The sequence below is a fragment of the Rhinoderma darwinii genome, chromosome 11, assembly GCF_050947455.1.
Source record: "Rhinoderma darwinii isolate aRhiDar2 chromosome 11, aRhiDar2.hap1, whole genome shotgun sequence".
NCBI classification, from domain to species: Eukaryota; Metazoa; Chordata; class Amphibia; order Anura; family Rhinodermatidae; genus Rhinoderma; species Rhinoderma darwinii.
In genome coordinates, this window is record NC_134697.1 from 84103532 (window position 1) to 84120440 (window position 16909).

Sequence of the window (16909 nt, forward strand, 5' to 3'; positions counted from 1 at the left end):
GTGTGCTTACTCTGTCAGTACTGTCTGGGCAGCTCCAGTGTCTCCGCATTCTCTTCATGGGGACCGAACTGCTTCAGGACTTATGAACGTTCAGGCTACGTTGACACCGTGAAAAATAGCTGTGTGATGGCGTTTGTTTTCACGCGGCTGTTTTTTTTTTTTCTGTTTTTTTTTTTTTTTTTTTTAAACGGGCCGTCACTAAAAAGATCATGTTCTATTTTTGCCAGTTTTCGAGGCCCGACAGCCCCATAGAAGTCAATGGATCAGTGTTTTTTTTTTTTTGTTTGTTTTTTTTTTTACCAGCCATTTTTTAGAAATCAATCTTTGTGACTGCTGTTAAAAACTGACCCTGGCCCTCGCAAAGAGGACTCCCTGGGCACAGCGCTGCTTTAGGCGCTGAGCCCAGGGTAAGCCCTTGACGTCACTGTCCATATATGGACAGTGATGTCAGAACTTTTAACTATGGGTGTGGCGCTAGCTACAGGGGGAATGTGTGTGTGTGTGGCGCTTTCTACAGGGGTGTGTGGCACTATCTACATAGGCAGTGTGTGTGGCTCTTTATATGTGGGCACTGGCTATCCGGGTACTACTTACAGTGGGCACTGCGGTACTATCTACAGGGGCATTGCGGCACGATCTACATGGGCACTGGTCTTTTCAGGGGGTTGGGATGGAAAAAAAAAACCCTGACAAATGAAGTCCATACTTTTTTTTTTTTTGTTTTTTTTAACGGCCATGACAAACGGACAAATTTGGAGACACTGATGATAAACGGCCATGAAAAACTGACAGTTGATCAGTTTTTAATGGTCATTTTTTATTTTTTTTACGGTCATGTGAATATAGCCTTAGGCCCCATGCACACTACCATCATTTTTATCCTCAATTACGGATCTGTAATTGTGGATCAAAGATAGGATCCATTCATTTCTATGGCCCACGGACACCTTCCTGTATATTTAATGGAAGGTGTCTGGGCCATTGAAAGGATCCGCAAAAAATAGGACATGTCCTATTTTTTTAATTTACAGACCGCGCTCCTATATTTTATAATGTGAGCACGGCCCGCAAATTTGACTGTCCACGGCCGTCCGTACCCATAATCGGGGACCGTGATTCTAAAACCAAAACCATAGACCATTCCCTTAGTGCTACCTATTCCCACGCAATACAAATAAAGTTGCAATTACAAACCAGGTGAGTATTGCATGTACATCGGTTGTTTGTGCTGCAGTATGATGGGAGCCAGAACAGTAGTTTCCTTTATCTTCTGAGTATATTTGCCCTTAAATCATGGTCTCAATAATGGAGGTCACGTGCAACAATGTTCTTCAAAAAGATGTGCTGCAAGTTTTGTATGAACCACAGAGAATACAAAAGTCAAAGCTCGCTGTTACCCGTGCATAGCTCTAGTTTTCGGAAATTGCAATTTATTCAACTCCATATTCCATATTCGGTTCCGTCTTCCTGCTCCATGCTGTTTTACTAGTATTCTGTCTTTGTTTCAACTTTTTTTAATTTGTACATTTTTATTTTTTTGTCTTTTTGATTTCAGCCAGCAGCTGGCCATATATCTCCCAGTCAGTTTGCTCGTACTGGTGGCCTTCATGGACCTGTTATGGCTAATGTGACTCCCAAGCTTTTACAGGGACATGTAGGGTCAATGGTTGCACAAGGAGCTGCTGGGTTTCGTCCCTTTTTCGGTGTTCCATCTGCAGCTGCCCCAGGAGCCCATCTCAAGAATCTAAGGTAGCTAAGGAATGAGTGTGAGTAAAATTAAAGGGCTATTCCGATTTCAGGGACTACAGCTTATTCATTTTGCAATGTAAAGTTATAAAATTTTCTAATTTACTTTTAGGGAGGTTCATGAAAACCATCTAACAGAAAAAAATGTCTTTGCCTTTAATTTCTTGAAAAATAAAAGCTGTGCTGTGATTGGTTGATCTGTGCAACAGACCGTTGTTCTGTTTTCATAAATTTTCGCCTTTTGTGTATAGTTTGATTTTTGCTTGTAGTCAGTAAATGGGAACCTTCATTGTCTACTTTCAAAAGATGAAAATCTGCGTCCTGGTTATGTGATAGTCATACAGGTGCACCGCTTGTTACAGATAGTTATCAGAGCTTTCTTCTAACACTTGATCTTTGTCAGGACAGATTTCTCGTTCGTTACTTTGAGACCGCGAAGCTGCCAATGAAAGGGCGCACAAACTGTCATGGCCTGCTCTGCGGACCTCCTCAGGAGTAATTGGATCTGTCCCATTTTATCTCCCATTCGTCAAGTACCTGGTTCGACTGGTAGCTCACGATTTGGCCTCTATCATTGGCTAAAAGCTTGGTCTGCAAATATGGCTTCCAAGCGGTCACTAACTGTGCTTTCTTATTTGGGTACCTGTCTCTAAGGGGACCAGATTGGATGAAAACTTCTCAGAGGCTACTGGTGATTAGAGAACCCACCTCCCCAAAACCAGGTAAAGCGGACCACCCCTGCCAAGGATGCAGGTCCTTGTTTTTGTTCCTTTCGTGGGTTCTCCAACACACCCAGTGTGAGTGGGGGAGGGTAGACTTCTCACATTTCGGACGCCTGGTTCAGGAAGTGGTATTCCCTGGAAACGAAATTGAATTCACCAGCCTTCCTCTAGAGCGTTTGTCAGTCCGCTACTTCAGTCCTCCCTCCAGGGTGGCCGCCTTTTTTCGAGCAATCCACTCTTCAGGGGAAAGCATTCCGGAGTCCCCAATGCACAGGTTTTGGGAGCTCTACTCTAACCTTTTTGTTGTACCAAAACAAGACGTCCCGGTTCGGCCTATTCTAGACCTCAAGCATCTCAACACATATGTCCCGGTCCACTATTTCCGCATTGAATTTCTTCAATCTGCATCGCTTCCATGGAACATCAAGGATGCGTATTTGCATGTCTCGATTTTGCCAGCGCTTTCTACGTTTTGTAGTGCTGTCCCATCAATACCAATTTGTCAAACGGGTTTGAAAAAAATCCTTTCGGTTGTAAAGGTGCTCTTTCAGACCGGGTTGATGTGGGTCACCCCATACCTTGATGATATTTTGATCAAGTCTCCCCCAGGGTGGACAATGAGAGGGCGCTCCAGATCACTCTGGACACCTTGTGTCAGTTCGGTTGAATTGTCGACCACTCCTAGCCTTGCCTGTTTCCTTCCTAGCGGATTGAGTTCTTCGGCATCCCTTTCGACATTTTTGTCTCCTCCAGAACGAGTGCGAGTTTAAAAAACGATGTCACGACGGTGGCTTATGTCAATCACCAGGGCAGTACTCGCAGCGCAGCAGTGATGTCCGAGGCCACGAATGTTCTCGCCTGACGGCAGTACACATTCCCCTGGTTGACAACTGGGTTGCGGACTTCCTCAGTAGAAAAGAGCTGGATCCCTGGGAGTTGTCCCTTTACCAGGGGGTCTTTAACCGAACACAGACCTGATGGCATCTAGGTATAATTGTCAGGTTCCCTGATTCATCGCCTGAGGCTGGTGTTCCAGTGGCCTGTTCTGCCGTGGACACTCGTGGCTACGTGACTAGCTTCCAGCTCCTGTGCGTGTTTCCCACGCTGCCTCGGCTCCTCCGCAGGCTCAAGGCCCAGGGGCTTCCGGCCATTCTGAGAGCCCCTGATTGGCCACGTCATTGTTGATACGTGGACTTCGTGTCCCTGCTGCCGACGTCCTCTGGCCATTGCCTTTCCTTGCCTACCTCCTCTCTAAGGGACCTCTCTTCCATCGAATTTAGGGTCGCTACATTTATCGGTGTGGTGGTTGAGGCCACTGTTTTAAGGGCTCGTGGTTTGTCGGAGAGTGTTGTTCTCACTATGCTCAAGACTTGGAAACCTTCCTTAGGCCACATCTATCATCATGCCTGGAAGACCTACTTTTGTTGGTATGAGTATTGCAATCTTCCGCAGTTGCAATTTTCTTCATCTAGAGCTCTTTCCCTTCTCCAGGGTGGTCTGGATCAATGTTTGGCCCTTAGTTCCTTTAAGGAACAGGTGTGGGCACTTTCCATGTTGTCATTTGGCGTCTAAATCTGACGTCAAGACATTTCTTCGGGGGATAGCTTACGCAGTTCCCACTTTATCGTGGTCCTCCAATTCCTTCTTAGGCTCAGTTCACAGTTTGTTTGTTTTTTTACGTTGAAGCCGCGTCGGAAAACGTGCCAAAAAAGTCTGAAAATGTCTCCCAATGATTTCAATGGGAGACTGAGGCTTTTTTTTCCCCGCGAGAAGCGACATGCCCTATCTTGGGGCGTTTACGTCTCTGACCTCCCATTGACATCGCTGGAAGGCAGAGAAAGCGTATTTCGCTGTGTCTTTGCCTGAGGTGCTCAATGGGCATGAGCGAAATGCGGTAAACAGCGTGCAGGCAGATCAAAATCTGCCTCAAAATTTCAAACTGAATTTTGAGGCAGAATTTTCTGCCTGTACAATAACTCCATGTGAACATACCCTTAGGTTCTCAATTAGGTTTTGGAGGTTTTACAGTTGACTCCCTTCAAACCCTTGCAAAAAAATGTCTGTCTTCCTTCCTGGAAAGAGATTTTTCTGGTTGCAGTGACTTCCATCTGGAGTGTCTCTGAATTGGCGGCTCTCACCATTTTCCATTTCCGACTTCTTCATATCAAGCTGGTGCACCGCACTGTGCCTAGCTTTGTCTAAGGTTGTTCTGGCTTTTCACATGAATGAGGACATCGTTTCACCATCCTTTTGTCCATCTTCCGAGTGAGCATTCCCTCCACAACCTTGATGTCTGTGCCTTTCAGACTTTTCTGTCACCGTTTCCTTCCGGAGGTCAGACTCCTTGTCCATTCCCCCGGAGGCTCCCAGGAAGGGGTTGGCGGCCTCTAAGGCCACTATCGCTGGCTGGATTGGGATGATTATTCGCCTGACTCACTGGGTTCGCGGTAAGGTTCCCCCTTTCTGGATTACGGTCCACTTAACCGTAGCGGTTGGGGCTTCCTGGTGGTGTGCCATCAAGCGTCTACCCTTCAGGTGTGCAAGGCGACCACGTGGTCTTCCTTGCTCACTTTTTGTCAAGTTCTAACAGTTTCACGCCTTTTGCCTCCTGCAGATGCTTCGATGGGATCGCAAGGGTTTACAGGCATCTGTGAAATAGGTCCCCATGTCCTGTGCTCTGTTCCCTCCCCTGGGGACTGCTCTAGGACGTCCCACGGTCTGTGTTCCCTAATGCGACAAGACAACAACATGGTTTTTGTTTCATTTTTTTATTCTTTTACACTCACTGTAAACTCCTTTTTCTCATCCAGTTCATTGGGGGACACCGCTCCGACCCACTGGTTTTTTTTTCAGTTTTATTTTTTAATCCTGGTTGTCGGTTTGGGGGGGTTTGACATACTTTTTCTTACCTTGTTTCTCCTACTATTTGCGGATTGACTGAATAGCTCAGTCTGTAGGCCGGATATAGCCTGTAGAACGGGCCAGTTTATCAATTCTTAGAGTCAATCTTCTTAGTAGCAAAAGCCTATACCCACGGTCTGTTCCCCTAATGAACTGGACGTGAAAAGGATTTCACGGTGAGTACTCAAAAAATAAATAAATAAAATCCTGTTTTTCAATCTATGAAAGTAAACAATAAAGATTGGTATTCAATTACTACAAGCAGAGATCTTAAACTGTCACAGATATGTATAAGAAAATTGTCACACTTCATTATACACTAAAGGTTTATCTTCCGAAAGTGGAAAACCCTTTTTAAGGGCACAGGATACCAAAAAGATCTGTTTGACCGTGGCATTGTATTTCTCAGGCCTCAGCAGCTGCCGTTCCGCCCGGATACCACTCACTTGCACCCTCAGCACAGACGTCTACTTCACCAGCGCCAGCAGAACCGCAAGTAAGTACTGGGTGTGAAGTCGAGGTGGCACGCTGTGTCCGCAGAGACGGCCTTGAAGCGTTTTGTATTTAAAATGTATTCCATGCACGGTGGTTCCCGATGTAACACCTTGCCAGATTGTGAAAGGTTATATATAATTTGTGTGCTGTTTTATGAGGGAGGGGCAGAGAGAAAAAAAAAATACCTTAATTATAATTTTGTTTTGCCCGGACATTGAAAAAAACCAAAAACATTTTATTTCAATAAAATGTTTTTTCAATCCAAGTGATTCTAAATTTGTAATGTTTTTTTTTTGTCAAAACAGTTTACATTTATTAATAAAATAAAAAAGGATTTTATAAGATTTAATTAACTAATGATCTAATTCAAGGCAAATATTAGACCTTGTTCACAGTTTTTTTTCGCTGGCAGAAAAATCTGCCTTAAATGTTAGGAATTTTGAGGCAGATTTTTACCTGCCTGCACTTTCTTGCCGAGTTTTTCACAGCGTCTTTCGGTTACGGCCGTTGAGCGCCACGGTAAAAAAAAATGCTTTCTCGGGAGGTCAGAAACACAACCGCCTGAAGAAAGAGCATGCTGCTTATTTATTTCCCCCCCCCCCCGCGAGCGGCTAAAAAACACCTCCACCTCCCATTTAAATCAATGGGTGGCGGTTTTTGGAGTTTCTTGGCGATGATTCAGACGCAGTTTTCGCGTCAAAAGCAGCGCCAAAGAACTCCGTGGGAACAGACTTTTAAAGTGGTTTCCCTGGAGATAAAAAAAAAAAATAGGCCAGTTACTGTCCTCCGCAAATATGGTTGTAAGTACAACTCCCGATCAAAAGCAAGCCATTTCCCCCCACTCCCACTGGCTAGGGACCCGTTCGCTCTGCCCATCTTTATCTTACCTTGTCTCTTCAGCCACAGCAGAGATGCACGGGACATGCTGCAAGAGCAGACCGGGTAGGCTCTGTCCTTGGCGGTTCTCCCTTCCAGCGTTACTCCTCTGCAGCCATTAGCTTACTAGCTTAGCTTTGTCAGTGCTTAGTGCACTTTCAGTTTTGGGCCTACCCTCTCCCCTTGCATACATTGCGGTAAGGGGGTACCCATGTCAGAATTAGGAGGTGAAGCACCACGGCCAAAACCAGCCGTTATTACCCATTTAGCCTGCTCTAGTTGCGAAACTAAATTTAAGTCCGGGCAGTCTGAACCCCTCTGCATGCACTTTCGGAGTCCGGAACCATAGGATCCTGTACCGGCATGGCTCACTCACTTTCATTGGCAGTATCTGACCTCACCAGGTTCTCCCAAGCCATGCTGGGCATGTTAGACCATTTGCCGACCCAGTCCCCTCGTAGTTCCTCTTACTGTTCCTCTCCCGCTACAAGTGAGATGCGTGGCAGACACCCTAAATGGGCAAGATCTGCTTGTTCCTGACATGTATGGGACACTCTGCTGGTCAAGGACCATGTACCGTCATCTATACGAGTTGGGAAAGCAGTTCTTTACTGCTTATTCTGAGTTTGACGATGTGTCCAAGGAATGCAAGTGCCTGTATGGGATGTACCTCTTTCTTAAAGACCTCTTGAATAAATGGTGGACCCTCTGGTCTATCGCCTGACCTACCGTGCCCGTGGATGATGCCACTACCTTTCAAAATCACTGTGACCGGGAGCTGGAATCCTTTACTAAATCCTCCTTCGAGGCAGTCGGATCAGCTCTCAGACCTATAAATATGACTAAAATTAAACCCCACATTGTTTACACCTACTGTGGTAAGGGTAGTAATTGACCGAAACAGGGGCATTAAAAAAATACAAATATAAGGGGTCAGCTGTAACTTTGAAAGATACAAAAAGCTCAACAAAATCTGTAAAATGGTCATATTGGCTAAAATACAAAATGAAAGGCAGATGTCCAACTTTTTCAATTTATTAGCCAAATGCACCCAAGTTAAATCTGTATATATTAGGACAATACTTGACTAAATTGTGTCTTGGTATTTAAAAAAACAAAAAAAAAACCAAATTATTTTTAATATCGCGATTAAAATCTACAATCTCCCAGCAGTTTAAAAATAATTGAGGTTTTATTTTCAGGCCATATTGCCCAGCTCCAGTTCATTCAGTGGATACACTGTGTTTGGGCATCCACTTAGCAAATCAGGTTCAATGTGGATAAATGTAAAGTTATGCACCTGGGTACGAACAACCTGCATCATATGTCCTAGGGGGAGCTACACTGGGGGAGTCACTTGTTGAGAAGGATCTGGGTGTACTTGTAAATCATAAACTAAATAACAGCATGCAACGTCAATCAGCTGCTTCAAAGGCCAGTAAGATATTGTCGTGTATTAAAAGAGGCATGGACTCGCGGGACAGGGATATAATATTACCACTTTACAAAGCACTAGTGCGTCCTCATCTAGAATATGCAGTTCAGTTCTGGGCTCCAGTTCATAGAAAGGAGGAAAAATACAAAGAAGACCAACGAAGCTAATAAGGGGCGCGGAGAATCTAAGTAATGAGGAAAGGTTAAAGGAATAAAAAATATTTAGTCTTAAAAAGAGATGTCTAAGGGGGGACATGATTCATTTTTTATAAATGGCCCATACAAAAAAATATGGTGAATTGCTGTTCCATGTAAAATCCACTCAAAATACATGGGGGCGCTCCCTCTGAAACATTTTTTTTCTCCAGAGGCGACAAGTCGTCTTTACCTTAAGAACTGTTAGGCCGGATTCACACGAGTGTGTCCAGTCCGTGATACACGGTCCGCAGGTCGGCCACATTTCCCGGACTGCGCACAGTGCAGGGAGCCGGGCTCCTAGCATCATCGTTACCTATGACCCTAGGAGTCCCTGCCTCTCTCCGGAACTACTGTCCCGTACTGAAAACATGTCATCAAAGGATTCTCTGGATCTTCTGGCCCTCCTTCCTTAGGCCTCATGCACACAACCGTAGTGGTGTGCACAGTTGTAGTTTGCCACTCGGACGGCCGCGGACTGTCACCCGTGGGCTGCCCGCACATGGCGGGCTGTGCACATGGCCGCGTGCACTCATTTCTATTAGCCTGGACCCCAAAACACGGCCGTATTAAAACATGTCCAGTCTCCTGGGCAATGCACGGACCGTCGAAACCACGGTCGTGTGCATGGGCCCATAGAAATGAATGGGACCCGCAATTCACCCGCAAAAAACACGTTCATGTGCATGGGGTCTTATACTGTTTGCCAATCTCCTCTTCTTTGGTGGCTTCAATCCCCAAAGATATTCCTGGGCCGCTCTGTTGGTTGGCTTTGACAGATTCCAGTCTTCTCAGCTGGAGAGGGGTCCTAACAACCTGGGCCAATGGTCGCCCCCAGCAAAGGTTTATTATCTATTTGACTAATCCAAGGGTTCCAAATATATAAAAAAACGTTTCCCCCTATGGATATGTCAATTTTTCAAATAGGACCAGAGGATCAAAATCGTTTTTCCAGGCTCCAAAGGAAGAGATCAATTTAATCTTCCAATTCCTAGTTAGTCATTTCCTTGAAGCAAACAAAATTCTTGATCGTTGTTTTAATAAAAGAATCAGACGATTCGAGTTTTCCCAAAATACAAGTCTAGTTTTATGCTCCAAATAAGTTTTGAAAACTTCCGATGTGGAATTCACATCTAGTGCCCAGTATCTACGCAGCCTGGAGTAACGCCAGATCAGATCGTCTCCATTTGACAAACCGCATTTATAACAAGTGTCTCTTTCATAGTAACCGGTTTTATAGATACTATGAGTAAGATGAGCTTCACGAAGAGGAAAAACTTGAATTGCCCCATCAGATTTATTGAGAAGTGACCTGGTGTTATTTCAATCCATTCCTCGAAGGAGCAGATCGAGATTTTGCTCTAAAATCTCTTTTGGGAATATTTAAATTCCTTCTGAAGACTCTGTCTTGTAGCCCAATAGGGGAGAAAATCTGAAAAATAAATTGGAGCCGATTGATTGGATCCCATCCTTTGCCCATCCATCAGGTTTAGTTTTTTTTTTTTTTTTTTTTTTAAACTTTTTGTATCTTTATCAAAGATTGGGAAGAACTTTTAGACAAGTGATCTTTCTAGCTTCATCCCACTTCCTTTGAAAAAAATCGTGTTGGGAGCAAAGTTTGCATTGAGTAGGCATCCGCTTCCAATGCAGCCAACCAAAAACTGCCCCTCAAGTTTCTCTCCCTCATAAACAGACCCCAACTATCAACTTTCCTTCCTCGTGGTCAATAATCCGACATATTTGGGCAGCTAGAAAATAATACTTAAAATGAGGTATGCCAAGACCACCCAAGTCTAGCCTAGAATAAGCATCTATTTTCATTCTTCTACGATTACGCCTTATAAGTTCGATAGAGATACTTTTTTTTTTTTTTAATTTAACCACGGGTCCGGTAACCATATTGGGGAATTTTGAAAAAAGTACAGAAGCTGAGGTATAACCATAATTATTATTAATTTTTTTTTTTTTTAATAAACTTACCCCATGATTGGTAATGAAAGAAGTTTCCAAAAATGTATTCTTTTTCAACTTCTTAATGTAAGGCATCAAGTTTGAGAGAGAAATTCTTCGGGATGAGACCACCCTAAGAATGCAGCTATTTTCAGTCAACTGGTTATTCAAAGGCAGTATATTCGATTTCTACCAATTAACAGAGAAGTCGGAAAAAGGTCCAAACCTATGAATAATTTCAAACAGTACCTCTAGAGATTTGGAAGTATGTGCCGTGCAGAGGAGAGCAGGTCATCCGCATATAGTAATAACTTTTCACAGAAACCTTCCCGTTCAAAATCGGATAGGCATGAGTCGTGCCTTATCAAGAGGCTCAATGACTAAATTAAACGAGGTGAAAGGGCACATCCTTGCCTCCTTCCCCTCTAAACACAAAAATGATGACTTCGCCCCATTCGCAGAGACGCAGGCTACTAAATTTTTATATAGAATCCTGATCTATTTAATGAAGGATCAGCCAAACCCTAACAGAGTACAGACCCGAAACACAAATTCCCACTCCATGCGGTCAAAAGCTTGATCAACATTCTAGAACTGCAGGGGATTTTTCTCTCGCTCCAGCATTGGACGCCTCTTCTGTCAGACCATCCGATCAGTGTCCAAACAGACAACGCTACGGCTGTCGCCTACATAAATCACCAAGGAGATTCCTGCAGCCATGGCAGAAGCTCACATTTCCAGCCCTTTTAGCCGTCCACATTCCTGGAGTCGACAACTGGATAGCGGACACCCTCAGCCGACAGCTAGTGGATCTGGTGGTGTGAGCTGTACATCAAGACGTCTGCTGGGAAATCTACTCCTTGTGGGGCCAGCTGTAGGTGAGAGTTACAGCGTCCAGACTGAATTACAAGTGCCCAACCCCCTTCATGGCTCGTGCTTTAGTTTCTAAAGCATTCGCGGTCGACCAACTGGTCTCCAATACTTATTCCCTCCGTTCCTATTCCAGATCCTCCAAAAAACATTGAGCGGGCGTAGCAGTGTTTTTTTTGGCTCCAGGCTGGCCTCGCCGGCCTGGTACACCGACCTGGTCTCTCATCTGACTCGCGCTCCCTTGCGTCTTCCTCTCCAGGAGGATCTCCTTTCCCAAGGTTCCCCCTTCAACCCGAATTTCCCAGTTTGTTTAATAGCGTGGATGTTGACGCCGCTGTTAAGGTCACATGGTTTTTCTGAGCAGATGAAACAAACTATCTTCCAGGCTAGGAAGCCGCCTTCCGCCCGTATCTACCACAGGACATTAAAGTCCTTCCATGAATGTGTAGACAAATGGTTTTCTCCATAACATTTCCCCATGCCTCATTTACTCTCCTTTCTCCAGGCGGTTTCAGACTCGGGCCTTATCCTTCGTTCTCAAACGTCCGGTCTCTGCCTTGTTTGTTTTATTCCAACATCCGCCATCCGTACTTTTCTGCGAGAGGTCGCGCATGCAGCACTACCCTACCATCAGCCGTCCATCGCCTGGGATCTCCATCTCGTTCTGGATGCCATGCAATCCGTGCCATTTGAACCCTCGAACAACATCCTCCATCTGCTTTCCTGAATGATGGCCTGTTTTGTGGTCATCACTTAAATTAGGCACGTTTCTGAACGAGCGGCACTTTGTCTTAAGTTTCCGTTCCTAGTACTCCAAGACCAAATTCTGCGCCCAGTTCCCACTTTTCTTCCAAAGGTGGTGTCTGCTTTTTATATCTAAAAGGACACCTTCCTTCTGTTCCTCCCATCCTAGGTACCGTTCTCTGCATACCTTAATAATGGATCGCACAGAGAATGCGCCATTACCTGCTGGGTCCTGATTTCTGCTGGTGATGTGTATTGAGTGAGGGTCTGGGAGCCTCTTTTCTGTGTGACCGCCCACTCCACCAGTGTGCAAGGCAGTTTAACACGAAGCCTTCGCTCTCCAGGTGTGTGAGGCCGCCACCTGCTCCTCTCCCACACCTTTTTGGCAGTTTTATAGGGTGCATGTTTTCGCGTCGTCCGAGATCTTTATCTTGGTCGTGGGGTTCTATAGACTACACTGCACTAGATCGTACTTGATTTTTTCCCCCACCCTTGGACTGCTCACCCATGGTCTTTAGTTTTCCTCTATGACCCAGATAAGAAAATTGGATTTTTGATTGTTGTAAACGCCATTTCTCGCATTGTTTATTGGGGGACATTGCACCCATCCAATATAGTTTACTAAGTTTCACGCCTACGTTTTTCTCCAAGGTTTTGTTTTTTCCTCAGGTTTTTATATGGGTTACTGTAGTTCTTGGTTTTTATACGTTTTATGTGGTTTCTCTGCTTCTACTACTCGTGTACACAAATAATTAGCTCCGTGCCTGCAGGAGGGGTTTAGTCTGGTTTGAGAAGTTAACAACTTTGCGTCGTTCGTGCCAGCAGTCTATACACGTAGTCCTCACTGTCCCCCAATGAACAAGACAAGAAATGGATTTTACGGTCAGTAATTTAAAAAAAAATAAATAATAATTTCCTGCACAACCCCCCCCCACTTCTCTCTCGTCTCCCACTGTCTTACCTGCATCATTTAAATTTCCCACACTCGAGTCCCCAGTGTTAGCAGGTATTTTAACCCCTTCCCGACATTTGCCGTAAATGTACGTCATGGAAAGCATTGACTTCCCGCATCTTGCCGTACATTTACGCCGAATGTTTGGGACCGGCTCAGAAGCTGAGCCGGTGCCATCATCACCGGATCTCAGCTGTATCTTACAGCTGACATCCAGCTGTAACGGCGGGGACCGAAATTAGCTTCGATTCCCGCCATTAACCCCTTAAGTGCAGCGCTCAAACGCGTTCGCTGCACTTAAGGAGTTTGCAGCTCATCGGAAACCCAGTAATGAAATTGACGGGGTTCCGGTGGCTGCAATGGCAACCGGAGGCCTAATACTGGCCTCCCGGTCTGCCTAGCACCGAAGCCGGTCAAGATCCGCCCGGCGGCGGAGCCTGATCGGCTTCCGTAGCTGCCGGCAAGATGGCGCCGGATCAGGAGCTGAACCGGCGTCATCGGCGGAAGTCAGCTGTACTGTACAGCTGACATCTACCTGTAACGGCAGGAACCGGAGCTAGCTCCGATCCCTGCCATTAACCCCTTCGATGCAGCAATCGAAAGCGATTTCTTCATCGTAGCGGTTACTAGCAGATCGCCAGCCCTGACAGGCAATCAGGACTGGCGACTGCTGTTATGGCAACAGGAGACCCAATAGTCTCCTGCTCTGCCATTACGGAAGCCAATTTAGGCCCCACCGGGAGGCGAAGCCTAATCGGCTTGCTGTCAGTGAATGACTGACGGATCTAATACATTGCACTACATAGGTAGTGCAATGTATTAGAAAAAAATAAATCTAACCGTTGGACCTTCAAGTCCCCTAGTGGGACTTGAGAAAAAGTGTATAAAAAAGTGCAAATAATAAAAGTTTGAAAACAATAAAAGTTTCAAGTAATGAAATAAAACACAATCCCCCTTTTACTCTTATCAAGTCCTTTATTATTGAAAAATAATAATAAACCATATGTATTTGGTATCGCCGCGACCGTAACGACCTGAGGTATCAAAATATGATATTATTTATTGCACGCGGTGAACAGCGTAAAAAAAAAAACGTAAAAAACGTTACCAGAGTTTCTGTTTTTTAGTCACTTTGCCCTACAAATGTTAGAATAAAAAGTGATCAAAAAGTCGCACGTATCCAAAAATGGTACCTATAAAAACTATAGCTCGTCCCGCAAAAAACAAGCCCTCATACAACTCCGTCTACAAAAAAATTAAAAAGTTATTGTTCTCACAACTTGGCGACAGAAAAAATACATTATTTTTACAAAAGTAATTTTATTGTGCAAAAAGTTGTAAAACATAAAGTCCTATAAATTAGGTATCGCCAGAATCGTACTGACCCGCAGAATAAAGTTAACATGTAGTTTATAACGCATGGTGAACGCTGTATAAAAAAAACAAAAACGCAATTCTGGCACAGCTTTTTTCGGTTTACCTGGCATCCCCAAAAATAGGATAAAAGGTGATCATAAAGTCGCATGTACCCCAAAATGGTACCAATAATAACTACAGCTCGTCCCGCAACAAACCAGCCCTCATACCGCTACGTCTATGAAAAATAAAATTAGTTATGGCTCAAATAAGTCAGGAAATAAAAAAATATGCAGTTGTGCCCGAGGGGAACATTTCTTCTGTTTCAAGAGGCGATTTATCAATTATTTATAATTAGAGAGCTGTCTTGTTATGGTGGCACAAGCCGGGCACCACATATTGTCCACATATCTGTGGAAAAAATCCCATTTTCACTCTGCAACATCGAGTTCACACTAATTTCTGCAAAACACCTGCAGGGTTAACATGCTCACTACACCCCTAGGTAAATACATTGAGGGGTGTAGTTTCCAAAATTTGGTCACTTCTGGGGGGTTTCCACTGTTTTGGGCGCGCAGAAACCAATCCAGCAACATCTGCACTCCAAATGGCGGTCCTTCCCTTCTGAGCCCTGCCGTGTGCCCAAACAGCAGTTTATGACCACATATGGGGTATTGCCGTACTCTGGAGAAATTGCTTTACAAATGTTGGGTTCTTTTTTTTTCCTTTGTTGCGAAAATGAAAAAATTTGCGCTAAAGCTACGTCTTATTGAAGAAAAAGGATTGTTTTTATTTTCACTGCCCAATTCTAATAAATTCTATGAAACATCTGTGGGGTCAAAATGCTCACTACACCCCTAGATGAATTCCTCAAGAGGTGTAGTTTCCTAAATGGAGTCACTTTTTGGGCGTTTTCATTGTTTTTTCCCCTCAGGGGCTTTGCAAATGTGACATGGCCGCCGCAAACCATTCCTGCTCAATGTGATCTCCAAATAGCGCTCTTTCCCTTCTAAGCCAAGCCGTGTCTCCAAACAGCCGTTTATTACCACATGTGGGGTATTGTTTTACTCGGGAGAGATTGGTTTACAAATTTTGTGGTGCTTTTTCTCCTTCAGTCCTTGTGGAAATGAGAAAAAATTAGCTAAACCTACATTTTCTTTGAAAAAATGTTGATTTTAATTTTCATGGCCTACTTCCAATAATTTCTGTAAAAAACCTGTGCGGTCAAAATGCTCACTGTACCCCTAGTTAATTTCCTTGAGGTGTGTAGTTTCCCAGATGGGGTCACTTTTGGGGGATTTTGACTGTTTTGGCACCGCAAGAGCCCTTCAAACCTGACATGGTGCCTAAAATATATTCTAACAAAAATAAGGCCCCAAAATCCACCAGGTGCTCCTTTGCTTCTGAGGCCGGTGCTTCAGTCCATTAGCACGCTAGAGCCACATGTGGGATATTTCCTAAAACTGCAGAACCTGGGCAACAAATATTGAGTTGCATTTCTCTGGTAAAACCTTCTGTGTTATAAAAAAAATTGTATTAAAAATTTATTTCTGCAAAAAAATATTAAATTTGTCAATTTCACCTCTACTTTGCTTTAATTCCTGTGAAATGTGTAAAGGGTTAAGACATTTTCTAAATGCTGTTTTGAATACTTTGAGGGGTGAAGTTTTTAAAATGGGGTGACTTTTTGGGGGTTTCTAATATATAAGGCCCTAAAAGCCACTTCACAACTGAACTGGCTCTTGTAAAAATAGCCTTTTGAAATTTTCTTGAAAATGTGAGAAATTGCTGCTAAAGTTCTAAGCCTTGTGATGTCATAGAAAAATAAAAGGATGTTCAAAAAACGATTCTAATCTAAAGTAGACATATGGGTGATGTTAATTAGCGACAATTTTGTGTGGTATAACTGCCTGTCTTACAAGCAGATACATTTAAATTGAGAAAAATGCAAATTTTTGCAATTTTTCGCTACATTTTGGTGTTTTTCACAATTAAATACTGAACATATCGAGCAAATTTTGCTAGTAACCAAGTCCAATGTGTCACGAGAAAACAATCTCAGAATCGCTTGGATAGGTGAAAGCATTCCGGAGTTATTACCACATAAAGTGACACGTGTCAGATTTGAAAAATGAGGCTTGGTCAGGAAGGTCAAAAGTGGCTAAAGAGGGAAGGGGTTAAGGGCTCTCTAGCCAGTCTAGCCATTCTTCCTTTATTCAGTCTGGCGATCTCGTGGAAATTTAAATGACCCTGACACGGAGGCAGGTGAGCGAGTGGGATAACTTGTTAAGGTATAAAAAGAATACCTTTTGCCCGTTGATTGTTTTGCCTCATTCTTTTACACATATTTAGTAAACCGTTCCGAAGTATCCTTATAAATAAGTATCGATTGTATGTTCTTCAGTCAACACAGAGGTGTTAACGGCTCCGGAGGGGATCGATCTTCCAGGCCATCACACACAGAACTTCATCGTCGTGACCCCTATGCAGGTCTTATGCTTCAACGAGAGAAGGAGTGGGTCTGCCGTATACAGCTCCTCCAGCTGCAGAGCACGGACCCCTACCATGATGACTTCTACTATCAAGTAAATATTTTGATACACACTTACTTTAAGATCTCTTTCCAGCAGGCTATAGACTTTAAAGGGGTTATGTGGGGACCAAAAAT

The 16909-nt window shown here is 44.0% G+C and overlaps 1 protein-coding gene across 1 annotated transcript in view; it reads left to right on the forward strand.

Moving 5' to 3' along the window:
- PATL1 (PAT1 homolog 1, processing body mRNA decay factor) overlaps positions 1-16909 on the forward strand; it is a 63816-nt gene that overhangs the window by 18766 nt on the left and 28141 nt on the right. The window contains exons 8-10 of the mRNA XM_075841886.1: positions 1556-1749; positions 5779-5865; positions 16646-16826. Of these exons, the coding sequence (XP_075698001.1) occupies positions 1556-1749; positions 5779-5865; positions 16646-16826 (462 nt within the window). The remainder of the gene's footprint in view (positions 1-1555; positions 1750-5778; positions 5866-16645; positions 16827-16909) is intronic.